Source organism: Orbicella franksi, chromosome 8 (assembly GCF_964199315.1).
Source record: "Orbicella franksi chromosome 8, jaOrbFran1.1, whole genome shotgun sequence".
Taxonomy (NCBI): Eukaryota; Metazoa; Cnidaria; class Anthozoa; order Scleractinia; family Merulinidae; genus Orbicella; species Orbicella franksi.
The window spans coordinates 30,771,784-30,784,885 of record NC_138152.1 but is presented as its reverse complement, the minus strand read 5'-3'; the positions used below and the strand labels follow the sequence as shown (position 1 = coordinate 30,784,885).

General features: G+C 37.5%; 2 protein-coding genes across 2 annotated transcripts in view; one reads left to right on the top strand and one right to left on the bottom strand.

Annotated features, from left to right (window-relative positions):
- Positions 1-766: 766 nt before the first annotated feature.
- LOC145494493 (uncharacterized) lies at positions 767-1,621 on the bottom strand. The gene has a single exon (XM_081473959.1). The coding sequence runs from the start codon at positions 1,619-1,621 to the stop codon at positions 836-838; it is 786 nt and encodes a 261-aa protein (XP_081330085.1). The 3' UTR covers positions 767-835.
- A 464-nt stretch (positions 1,622-2,085) lies between these two features.
- The window catches only part of LOC145494988 (protein scribble homolog), a 40,586-nt gene continuing 29,569 nt past the window's right edge, over positions 2,086-13,102 (top strand). Inside the window, exons 1-14 of the mRNA XM_081474564.1 lie at positions 2,086-2,524; positions 2,602-2,719; positions 2,971-3,049; positions 5,962-6,051; positions 6,902-6,958; positions 7,220-7,283; positions 7,805-7,879; positions 8,336-8,480; positions 9,280-9,352; positions 9,759-9,804; positions 10,059-10,142; positions 10,702-10,817; positions 11,097-11,163; positions 12,201-12,300. Of these exons, the coding sequence (XP_081330690.1) occupies positions 2,369-2,524; positions 2,602-2,719; positions 2,971-3,049; positions 5,962-6,051; positions 6,902-6,958; positions 7,220-7,283; positions 7,805-7,879; positions 8,336-8,480; positions 9,280-9,352; positions 9,759-9,804; positions 10,059-10,142; positions 10,702-10,817; positions 11,097-11,163; positions 12,201-12,300 (1,270 nt within the window). The 5' untranslated portion in view covers positions 2,086-2,368. The remainder of the gene's footprint in view (positions 2,525-2,601; positions 2,720-2,970; positions 3,050-5,961; positions 6,052-6,901; positions 6,959-7,219; positions 7,284-7,804; positions 7,880-8,335; positions 8,481-9,279; positions 9,353-9,758; positions 9,805-10,058; positions 10,143-10,701; positions 10,818-11,096; positions 11,164-12,200; positions 12,301-13,102) is intronic.

Here is a 13,102-nt window from a genome sequence, read left to right as displayed (position 1 = left end):
CTTCAAGACACTACGCGAGAATTATTATGATTTTGTAATGCTTTCTCCGTTGCGACCTGAATACGTTTCACATTCGATGCCCACCCAGGTTTATTTTCACACAAGCCTGTGAGCAGGCTCGCGTTTCGGTCACTTTGCTCACCACTAGGACACCACTCGTGCATGTGACCCCCAGAGCCACCTGTGTCACTCTTAACCCGCGGGGCCTTGGCACGAGGAAACACGAGATTCTAGAATTCCCGAGATTTTCTCTAACTGTAATTTTAAGCTGGCTGGATTGAGTTAAAATATTTCATTTATTTGTTTATTGACCAGAATGCATTGTTTTTCTCAAAATCACGTACTTAGTAATCGCGCAGTTCAGTTGAGCAATAGGGTAATCCCTATCGCCTAATCAGAGAATTATTTCCGGACTGATTTTGCGACCAGGAAGTTATTTTCATGGAGCAAGAATCAGTGTGTCAAGGTGCATGTCTGATCTTCCATTGACCACTGTACCACGCGGGCTCGCATGATCTCGCTTACATCGTTCCTCTTTCACGACTTCAGACGCCGTCGTCCTCGACATGATGTCGAGTCTGGTCGCTTGTTCCAGGTTCCCCATAAAACCAATAATACATGAACAGATTCAATGAAAACTTTTCAAGAACGGAAGAAATCACAATGATAAATTAAGAGTTTATACGATACTGTAGTTCAGTCAATTCTGTGACTGTTCAATTCTATGTTATGTAACATAAAAGCTTCGTTTCGTTTGTGTGCCAGTTGAACTGAACAGGTCCTGAGACCAGAGACTTCAAAAATACGCAGTGCGTTTCGTCTTGATGTCTTGTCCCTAAACAGTGCTCTCACGTAACAATGGTATCTCTAGCAGTCTTTCTTCATCTTTGAAAATTCGGTTCTCGTACGAGCCTATTTTAGCATCCCCCATTTGAGAGTTTTTAGCATCAATCAATTTCTTTAACGCTATTTTGTCACTATAATTGTCAAAAGTTGAACACATGCCTGGAGCCAACACGGTTTCCTTCTCCTCGAAGACCGCGGCTTCTGTTGCCTTCTTGCACGCGCGATCGCGCGCGGAAGGCTTGGGCCTCTCGATAGTGACGTCATAGCCCATGCTCTGTAACTCCTCCAGTCTTTTCATTTCCTCCTTGCTCTCAATAAAGTACACATCTTCAATGGTATCTCTAAAACTGACCTTTTTAACTTCTGTTATCTCAAAGCTTCCGAACGGCACAGTTGCAATGTCTTCAGGCTCCTCGCAATCTGAATTGTCCGAACAGTACATAGCTGACCATCTTTTGTTTACCTCCAGCAATCTCTGTGCTTTAATTAGCCGCTTTTGACTTGGTTTCTTTGATTTTCGATGCTTAATTTTCTTTTTCTTGTAACTCAGAATGGCGGGAAACTTCGGTGTCGTAAATCTCCCTGTACATTTTATTGCCTCGGCAACAAACGCGTAGATGCAAGTAAATAAAATGAAGACAGCTCCAACAATAAGACAAATGATTGTTGAGTAAAACCAACCAGTTTCAGTCGAGTTTTGTATCGGTGTTGGCAATGTTCCACTCGCAGATGAAGGAAGCTCAAATACCCAGTTGAAAAATTCTAAAAGAACCATGTTGTCGTGGCTTTGCTACTTAATTACTGTACAGACTTGACTTGTCTTGTCATCAAAATGCCCAACAATTCAAAAGTTCTTGGAACCTGCCACCAAGCTTAAATTCTCCCCTTAAAAAGTTCATATTTTCTTTGCATAACAAAATTGTGTAAATGAAGTCAATTGATAATTAGCATAAATTATGTCGTTTGTCGGGACGTCATCAATTAAATCATTGCGTCATTTTAGACAGATATTTGCTATCGCAACATTCCATTCCACGGTATGTGCACTACAGGAAACTGGTTTAAAATGCAAGTTGCAGTCAAGGAAAAATGTTTGAAAATAAATATATTATGGTCAAGCCTTTTTTATTTTTTTCTTTCTTTCTTTTTCCTTTTTGCTAAGGGTCTGATTAGAGGGAAGGAGGTAGGGAGGGAGGGAGGAGGGAGGTAGGGTCGCGGAAGGGAGGAAGGGAGGGGAGGAAGGGGTTTGAACGCGGGTTACTGCAGGCTCACACCCCGATATTTTCCCATATGCCTTTGCGAAAATTCCTACCGAGATGCATTGTGGGGCAGGAGGAACGGCGGCTGTCGTGACGTCACACGGTGTTGATTCTGAGCGTGTCTTCTCAAAATGATAAGAAACAACATCTTTCAGAGGCTGACTAGCGTATTCTACTCGTTGTAACAACGCATTGTAACAATTACTGAATGTTCCACTGCCATCGAACAGCGTTAACACCTTGAACTTGATCCCGGCGTGGAAATGTTTCGTTGTTTACCATGGCGTTGTAATCGCCAGGTCGATTCTCTTGACCGAAGTCACTGCAGTCTCACTTTCGTTCCCGACGAAGTTTACCGCTATGATAGATCCTTAGAGGAGCTGTTTCTCGATGCTAATCAAATCAAGGATCTTCCAAGGGTAATAACGAAGCATCTTAAAGACGATTATGTTAATCGGCGCGTTTATAACTTGTATTTTTTTCTCTGCTTCCACAGCCCTTCTTTCGTTTGTACAATCTGCGGAGATTAGGTTTAAGCGACAACGAGATCGCCCGTTTACCTCCAGAAGTTGGTAACTTAGCGAACCTTCAGGAGTTTGATATCAGCAGGAATGGTAAGATATGTCTTTTAACAGACCTTTGCAAAATAGTTACTTCTTTGAAATCTTCTAAACCGACGAGGGCAGTGCAGTATTTGTGTGTGTATAGAGCGGGTGAGATACGGTATGAAATAAATGTTGATATTGTTCACACTTGATCTTATAGCTTCGAGTTGTTGTATGCTTCTGTACGTGTTGTTAGAGAGTTACACTATGTTTAAGTGTTATAGCCTTCTGATAAATCTCTGGATTTTTTTTTCGTTCAGATATTTGCGATATCCCGGACAACATAAAGTTCTGCAAGAGTCTTCTCACGTTAGATCTCAGTGGCAATCCGGTTTCGAAGTGAGTGCTGTGTTGTAATTATCTTTGTCAAATACTGTGTGAGATTTCTGTGGTTTATTGTTCAAGAGCAACGTGGTGAGACTTTTACTAGTGCTGAAAATAGTTGTAAAAGTTACCTTTTAAAAGTCAATCACCTTTCAACTTTGTATCCAGTTAGTCTTGTTTATGTTTTAGCCAGTCTGTAAAACTTGTATGCTTGCAAATCACATACATTAACTATCCGGCAGTATGTTAGATTTTATACCACATTGCAAAGCACTCACCTTTTTGAGGTATATTAGGGGAATTTAGTGTTTGAAGAGACTTAGCTGTTTCGTTATTTGTGTTTAGTTTGATAATATTGTCAGTTATAAGTCTTCTTAATTTCTGTGAGTTCCACCTCACGCGAGAAAATCGAACCGGTTTCAAGAAATGGAACTAATGATCAATCAGTAAGGCTTTCACCATTTTATTAATTTAGGTTTATGTCTTCTTCCTTTTCTGTGATGGGATTTCCGCAGTAATATTTGAAACTAAACTACACCTCAGAATTTCTTCACAAAATGAATGTGTTGTGTGTTCAAAATTCGAACCGTCTGAAAGTTTCGGCAGAGCTACCTTTCGACTGGGTCGGTGTGTGTACCTAGTGAAGACGTTCAAATCATGGCCTTCGAGAACAAGCGATCACTTGTCCATTATCGTTCTAGATTTTTACTACAATAATTGCTGTTTCCTGCTGTAGTCGTTAGCTGTTACTCCTATAAGGGGCTGTATTGTACCTCAGTTTAACTCAGAGGCAATGACACTATTTGAAATGTTGCACTTTCTTTTTGTTGCCTTTTAGTGTCGCCGAGTTTACTAGTCAGGTTATTCCTAATTCTCGTTTAAGTGTTGTTTGAGAATTTGATTCAAAGAAAATCTCATGGCTGGAGAGATTTGCGTGGGTTTAGAAACAAATTTACTCCACCGGCTCTCGTGGCAAATGTCGGAAATGCCATGCTAATTTCGTGTTGCCCGATTTCATTTCAACGTGTAATTGATTAATTTATCTCAAAATTGGACAAAAATCTTCACCCGTCTAGGGAGCAGGCCATGTTAGGACGAACTAGATTTGAAACAGATGCTTGATTAACTGCAAAAGCTTTGCAAAAATGGCAGCACATTGATTTCTTTGGCCGGATTTGTTCTGACTGAGTGTATAGATGCAAATTAGGAACCATAAACAAATGTCTCACTAGCGTGATTCTTGTCCTATTCAATTAAGAGCTTTCCGCTCAGTGGAGTGTGCTACGCTGGCCAGCTTACCCAAATGCAGTTCCGATAGCCCAGAGTTCAAATGCTTTCCTTGTAATCAAATGTATTGGTTATTTGGTATAAGCTGATCAATCGTGTTGTCTTCCCGTAGCTGATTTTCTATCCATGATCATTCAGCATTCTTCAGATTGCATTTATGGAATGCCTTGGGACTTGATATAACTGTTTTCTCCAAGAGTCTCTTCACAGCCCCCACCTTGACTTTGTTGTTATGTATGTGTTTATGAGACACGTACAGGTGAATCTGTGCATGTTCATCTAAATTTTTTTTTTTCCGTGTCTGCATTTTTGCAGTAATGCCATATGATCTTTGTTTATCATTTGTCATGAGAACAAATCAATTATTTTTCTTATTATTTCAATCACTCTTATAAACTCTTACAATTAAAGTCCACTATAATTTCCCATTGTATTCATCAGGCTGTTGATAATATTTTGAACATAATCATAATTTATTTTGCAATTTGCTAGATTTGCCTGTTATTTTTTTGAGTTGAGTATGGTATTTAGACAAGGAATGTTCCAGTATTGAATTTATTGGTTTACAATGACAACATTAGCATTCTGTCGATACAAGTCGTAACAAGCTCATAAGGTCTATATCATCAAAGGTTCTACAAGAATTCATAACATTAAAAGCATTGCTTTCACTGGGAAAGAACTCCAAATATTAAGACTCCTTAATAAATTAATATAGGTATCTTACATCACAAAGTCTCTATGACAAATTATCTACTTAGGGTATATGTATATCAGTCTTATGATGGCTATTTGAATAGCAAATGATATTTTTTGTATTAATTATTTCTTAAGTTCTTAAACATGATTTTATATATATTTGGATTGATTCTCTTGAAAAATTTTCTGTAAAAGCATGTGATTATGCTGTAATTAACAACAACAAAAAAAATTAAACACAAAACTTTGAAAACTTAGTATGTGCACAACTACTCCTTGTTTCATTGATGCAACACATCAGTGGAGCAAAGGTGATTTGTGAGGTTAAAAACTACATTGATGTTATTAGTTCATGTCACTGGATCTTAGTTCATGCAAGAGTTTTCAAAATCCTGAAAATATTTGTAGAAATAGTCAGTACAGACCTAAGTGTTCTTTTTTCTGTCAGTGGAACTGTTTACTTTCTGTGCACTCAATTAGAAGATTTTAAGCAAATTGTTACTATAGAAACATGCATTTTAAATTATTTTTCTTAATTTCATGTTTATAAAGAAACCATGGTTAATTTAACATTACTGGATAACCAATTAACTTTTTTTCCTTTTTTATTCCAAAACACATTAATTACTTACTCTACTTACAATACGACACAATACTTACTCTACTTACAATACAATAAAGTACAATATTTTCATCTACTACTTACACTATTTACCATCCAAGGTATAAATAATCCCAATTATTTTTTCACACTCGAATGAAAACTGCTCTCTTTATGTAACATGTTAGTTCAACAATTCTAAGCAGTTATGCAGGACTAAATCCACCAACCTTGAACATAAAACCTTCTTGAAAAGTATGGTCGATCCCTCATGTTTTGAATAAAGATAATGGTGGTGGTTAATGAAATGATTTTTCAATGTTGTCAATTGTTTGCACAGACTCCCAGATGGCTTTGCACAGCTCAAGAATCTTACATCTCTTAGTCTTAATGATGTGTCTCTGATCAGGTTGCCTCCAGACATCGGAAGGTAAGCATTTAAATTTTTGAATATTTGATCACATTTATCAACACCAGGAAGACTGAACAATGATAAGGTGCAGGGATGTCATTAAGTTTTAATTCACCTGTAGCTTTGATCTTCACATCTGAAACAAATTTGTTACCTTGTGGGCGAGGAGGCCTAATCACAGTTTTCAATGTCATCTTGGCGAGCAGGCAAAGTGGTCAGAAATTACAGTGTTTGTATGGGAATCCGATAACAAATAACTTTTTTAAATACATGTATTGAATTTTGCACAACTTATGAAACGCAACTTTGCCATACTACATGTAGGTAAGAGATTGTATTCACCAAATATAAAGGATGTAGCTGGGCTAGAAGACACTCAGCTAATTTTTAGTTGCCCATACATTTGCTCTAGTTTTTTCCCACTAACCCTGTCTACCCAGCCAAATTAGAAAAATTAATTGAGTGTCTTCTAGCCAAGTTACATCCTTCAAACTTGGTGAATACAATCTTCTACCTAGTATTGTAATGTTGCGATTCACAAATTGTGTAAAATTCAATTTTTGAAAAAGTTAATTGCCATGGTATTCCAATACAAACGCTGTAATTTCTGAGGTGCATTGCCTACCTGTCAAGATGGTGTTGAAAACCATGATTAGGTCTGCTGTTTCAGCTATAGCCAAGTTCATTCTTAACAACAAGGGCCTATCAAGCATACTCAGCCGTAACAGGTGATGTGGGTTACAGCCTCAATGACAACCCTGCACTGATTTAGAAGTAATTTTGATCATGAAACAAATTCTAGGCATAAAATTCATAACATTCTTGTAGATGTATTGTGCATAATATTTAAATGTTCATTTTTGGTTAGTTTAACAGAACTCACAGTACTGGAAGCCAGAGAGAATCTGATCAAGTACCTACCAGTGTAAGTTTTGCAGCACTTTAACCATCAAGGTTTTTTGATTGATAACAGACTGCACCCATACTGAATGTTAAGCAATAAATCCCCCTAAGACTCAGCTTTAATTAGTGTGTTATTCAAGTGAATCTTGGTTGTTAAAGTTTACAGTCACTTAATTTTCCACTCCATTTGTTTGTACTCTTGCCCAATCTTAATTCTTTGAGAAAGAAATTATTTGTTCTTAAGTATTATGTGTTGTTCATCTTCTTCTCATCTGACTTTCAGTTCCATGGAATTCCTTACGAAGCTTGAAAGACTGGATTTTGGATGCAATGAACTTGAAGAACTTGTAAGTCAATTCCAGTCAATCCCTTGAGCACTACATTTGAACATGAAGAAATTTTTATATACTTAAGAGCAGGTACATTGTATTTTATTAGCCTTTGGATAGTGCCTTACAACAGTAGTTCCTTACTGCTGCACTCAAAGTCCCAGAAGAGTGCCATATATTGCTCTGAAATCTGGATATTTGATTTTGACAACAGTACAATAGTGGCTCAAGAGGTTTTGAAATGGAGGATGGGTCCTCTCTTGCTCCAGTAGGAGGTTGGGTTGGAGTGGGGGCTTAAATGTTTTGTTTGCCCCTGGGGCCTCATTGTTGTCAGGCTTACTGGCGGGGGTGGGGGGGGGGTAGGAAAGGGCCCCTGGGCTCTTCTCTTGATCTGCCCCTGCAGTAGTTGAACTAAGCCCTCTTACTACAATTTTGTAATATACAGACCTTGGAAAGCAGAGCAGAGCTTATTTCTCTAACCAAACAGTTCTTTATGTTTTGGTATCACAGATTATTTCATTGTTTTTCTTTTTAAATAGCCTGATATTGTTGGATCTCTGCCAAATCTGACAGAGTTGTGGTTAGATGGAAATCTGTTGAAGACATTACCTCCAGTGAGTAGATTTTAATTAATCATGTCATTCTCTTCCTCTTTTTCTCATGCTTCCACCGTCTTGTGGTTTGACCTTCAGACTTCTTTTTTGTACTGAAGTGACTACTCTTGGCTCACTCATGAAGTGCATTTAAATCATCAAATTTCGACACTCAAGACAATGCTGTTTTTTGATAACTTTCATTAGTTAGTACCTTCATATTTCTGTTTGGCTAATAAATTGAAGGGTTACGTGGAAAAAGACCCTAAGGAACATCTGATAGACTGCAAAATTCTCCTAGCAAAATGCTTTGTGCTTCCTTCTGTGAAAAAAGGGGAATTTGACATGAGATTAAGAGTCACTTAGGGCTTTTTTCCACACACCCCTTCAATTTATTCGTGATCCTGTGTTGATTTTGGCAGCTATTTACATGCATTTTTGTGCTAATCATGAGAATTTTGTCTTTGCCTCCATCAGGAAATAGGAAACCTCAAGAAGCTCCAGATATTTGACGTATCGGAGAACAAGATTGAATATTTACCAGATGAAATTTCTGGATGTGTTGGTCTTACTGACTTTCACTTATCACAAAATTTACTTGAAGAGCTTCCTGACACCGTGGGTAAGTGATTGATTGATAAAATATCATGTGTTGTTCAGACAGTTAAAGCCTTGATGTTGGATTTGCAATCATGTTACTTAGTTCTATCTCTGTCATACTGTGTTCAGTTTTGGATTCCATCCCTGACCAGGGTCACCATGTTGTGTTTTTTTGTAAGACATTCTAGCACAGCATCCCTGTCTCCACTTTGGACTTGAAATGCCTACTAGCAAATTGTTTGTAGAACAAGGGAAATTGCACCAAATCCAGGCGGGAGTAGCAATATTTCTAGTCACTTCATTGTATGGAAACCAGTAAAAGTTAATAAGAGATATATACAGTGGAACCCTGCCTTACAGCCAGCACCTTTAATACAGCTAGTACCTCGTAATTAGGGTTGCTTTGTTCTGGCCCAAACTAAAGCTCAGTCAGTCAGTTTCTTTAAAGAACCCCTTTAATACAGCCACCCTGTTAACATCTGGCCCGTTGGTGATCTGATTAACAGAGTTGCACTGTACCAGAATGAGCAAGCTGTGTAGCTGGACCAGACTTTAGCTCATGATCTATCAGCTAGCAGCAGTTTTAACACAGTAATCTTTAGTTAACTTCTTCAGACAATCATGTAAATGCAAAAGTCAAAAGCTTACAGGTAAATTGTTCAGCCTTTTAGTAGTTGGTATTCTTAACAAGTTCATATTTAATTTGCCATGTAAATTTTTTCCTTTTTTCTATGCTGTCCCGATTTGTGCAATATTGCAAGAAATTGTTACGTCTTGATGTTGTGTGACATTAACTGGTGTAAATATTTTTTTTTTGGCAGGAAAACTCAAGAAACTTCAGTTGGTCAAAATCGACCAGAACCGGCTACTTTGTCTCACACCAGCGATAGGAGGGTGTGTAGCTTATTGGTTTGCTAGTTTAATGGGAGGGGTGGGAAATGTTCGGCAAATAGTGAGTGTAATATTTTTTTACAGTGGAAGGAGGGGAAAGAATGATTTCTTTATTATGAATTGCATATTATCAGGTTGGAAAGAAAGCCAATTTAAAATGTGTGGGAGATGAGATTTCACTTGTTCCTTGGCTTACAGGACAGTCATTGTGATCCATAATATTGCTTGCAACAACATCTAGTTAATGGTTTTCTTGGTTGGTGGGTAGTAAGCAGGGTGGGGGGCGGGGGCAGTAGTCAGTCCCCAGTGTGTGTGTTAGTGTGTTGGTTATTTAGTCCATTTTGAGTGTCTGATAAAGTGAGTATGAGACCTGAATAAATGTCTGCTATATTCTCTATTCATATCCCAGACTCTCTAGCTTGCAAGAATTAATATTGACAGAAAACCTTCTTGAGGTATGCCACATAAAACAGTATTTCAGTAAGATTAATAATTAAAATACGATTTTACTTGGAGAAGACTGAAGTAAGGTCAATCTGCGGATAAAGTTTTGACTTGAGCAGTGTCAATTCTTCTCTACTTTAGACATTTATTAGAATAAATATGAATAATGTAATATTTTGGCTTATAATACTTGACTAAATTAAGATCATTTGGACTCTGAGAATGTAAAGGTACCTTTTAACAACTTTTTTTATTTGTCTGACAGGAAATTCCGTCAACAATAGGAAAACTTCACAAGTTAACACATTTAAATTTAGATAGGAATCGACTAACGTCTTTACCAGTTGAGGTAGGTTGATTCAAGTTTTTCATTTCATATTTTATCAAAGTGTATATCAGTCTACATGCGGGAACCTGTTTTTGGTTATTTTGAATTCTTATTTTTGAATCTCCGTTAAGCCTGTATTCTGTATCTTATTGTGAGGTGTGGTGGCCACATGGTTAGTGTTCTCGACTCCAGATGGAGTGGGCCGGGTTTGAGCCCTGTTGGGTCTATTGTTTTGTCTTCTTGGGCTAGACACTTAACTCTCACAGTGCCTCTCTCCACCCAGGTGTATAAATGCGTACTGGCAAATTTAATGCTGAGGGTAACCCTACGCTAGACTAGCATCCCATCCAGGGGGGGAATAGAAAGAGGTTTTCGTAGTCAATTCATGCTACAGATACCGGAGATAAATATCCACCTGATGGGCGACATGGCTTGTATGTAGACTTTACCTTTACACATGTACCTCTAGAATCTTTGGAAGTATATTGGTTTATTATAATCATTCAGGCAAATTTAAATAGATATTTAGGATGCACCCTTCGCTGATATGTGTGTATTGATTGCATTGTTTATTTCACAGATTGGAAGCTGTACAAGATTGAGTGTCTTTTCATTAAGAGAAAACTGGCTAATGCGTCTGCCGTCAGAAATCGGCAATTGTAGAAATCTTCATGTTTTAGATGTATCAGGAAACAGGTAAGTCAAAAGAACCAAATTGGATATTGTTTGTCAATAAACAAACTGTAGCTAATAAAAATGTGATGTGAAGTTTGTCTTAATCTGTCAAAGATGAAAGTTAGTTTATGCCTCTGATAATGTGTGAGATTAAGTCAATGGGATTCTTTCTGCTTCCCCCCTTCCCCCTAGTTTGAATCATCCTTTCCATTTCAGGGTCCCACCCAGCTTAGGCTATATATGACTGGAGGAAACACAAAATGCCTCATGCTAATAATTATTGTGTTTCATTTACCACAGGTTAGAATGTCTGCCCTTGACTGTGGGATCACTTCCTTTGAAAGCATTGTGGTTATCAGAAAATCAGGTAAATCTCATTTGTAGCCTGTAGACATCCGCCCCTTCCCTCCACTACACAGATGTCTTTCTCTGCGATTTTTTTGAGAGTAGGGGGCAGATGTACACAGGCTATCTTGTCTGTTGTTCATAATTTCCCAGTGGAATATTTTAAAGGCACTTGTTTGTTTCTTAAATGCACATTTTTAATTATTAAGATTAGTACAGATCATTTTGGCGAATTGTACAGCGCCTAGAGCAGGCATGGATAGGCGCTATATAAATATTTATTTATTATTTATTTATTTATTATATTCCAAAATCCCTTACTTGTGTGCACATGAAAATATGTTTTGTTTTGAACTGTCACAAATGATCCTTAGTTTAACTCTTGTTTAAAGCACCAAGTATTCGGGTCAGTTTTTTTGTGTAAATTAATTAAGTACTATTAACAGATGATGTGACTGCAGTTTTGCCCAAACTGGAAATGCTTGATTTAAAACCTTTTTTCTGGTGGCCAAACTGGACTCATGTAATTTTGGTGTTTATTGTCCAATTATTGTTTAAGTGGACAGCATGTAAGTGCAGTCCTGTTGTAAATATATTATACCATTACTTCACAATATTTTCCTAGTTTGTCTGGCTGGGTGTGGGGAAACTCTGTAAGAGTATTTCTGTGTGACAACTTAAAGGCCTCATACAGTCAAAACCCTATCAAACAGCCACCCCTATTAGGAGACCCATAATCAAAGTTCCAATGGGGGCTTTTCTATTGTTTTTACCTCTATTGAGTGGCCAGCCCCCTTTAAGTGGCCACTATCCATTTCCTCAAGGTTGGCTGTTCAATAGACGTTGAACTGTATCATTAAAGAATTGATTTATATCAAAAATAATTATAACTGAAATTGTCTGCATTTGCTTCAAGTAATGAATTAAGAAAAATAAAACTTGTTATATATGGAGGATTCACTAGACTTCTATCAAACATCTTTCATGTCGATAAATGCAGTATTTTGGTGTTTCAGGTATCAAACATTGTATTGTAACTGCTTTGTTTTTCATTTGCAGTCCCAGCCAGTCCTGAAGCTTCAAACGGAGGATGACGAGCAGACTAACAGCAGAGTTCTTACATGTTTTCTGTTGCCGCAGCAAGGCCTTGGAAGTTTAGGTGAGTAGCGACTACATATGGGTTATTGACCAAGGGTGAGGTCAAGATGGCCAGATATTGGTTGAGTTATTTTTTTGGGTGTTCATAGACCAAGATGGAGTGGAAGTCCATAAAAAGAACGAGACAAATGTCCAGCCATGACTGAAAAAGCTTGGTTAAGGTGGCTCAAAACAGTTTCCAACACTTACATTTTAATGGGTCGTTGTAACCACTTTTTATCATTTGATGCTATAATCAAATAATTCAAAAACGGCGTGATAAAAATTTTTTATATTGTCAACTTTTGATAAGCATGGTAAGACTCAACGTTTGGCAAAGTTTAAAAAATTCTGTAGGTAGGGTTCAGAGCCACCTTAAATTTTCGAAAATTTAAGGATTTGGTTCATCTGCTAGCCATGTAATAAGTTCCGTTATTTTAATAGCAAGCTTAGAAAGGGAGTATGGAAGCTCTGCCATGAAGGTGCATTTTCCTTTTAGTCTTGACTATAAAACTGTTAGTTCTAAACATTTTCTGAACAAGAACATTTGGCAAGCAACATTTAATTTATTTTTATGGTTTAAATTGGTTTAAAGCAAGTGGATGCGACTTCTGTGATGACCAAGATTTAATTTTGTTTTATTACTAAGTGAACCCTCTGTTTTGACGGGCTTTTTGCCGGGTGTCAAATTTCTATTTGCTCTTTGTTGTCAGAAAGGTAACTTTACCGACAGGTGAAACTACAGTTTTTTTTGTCTGAGAGCCAAGCAGATTGTAAATTTGCAACCACAAATAAATGCAATTTGTTTGGGTTGTCAGATTATT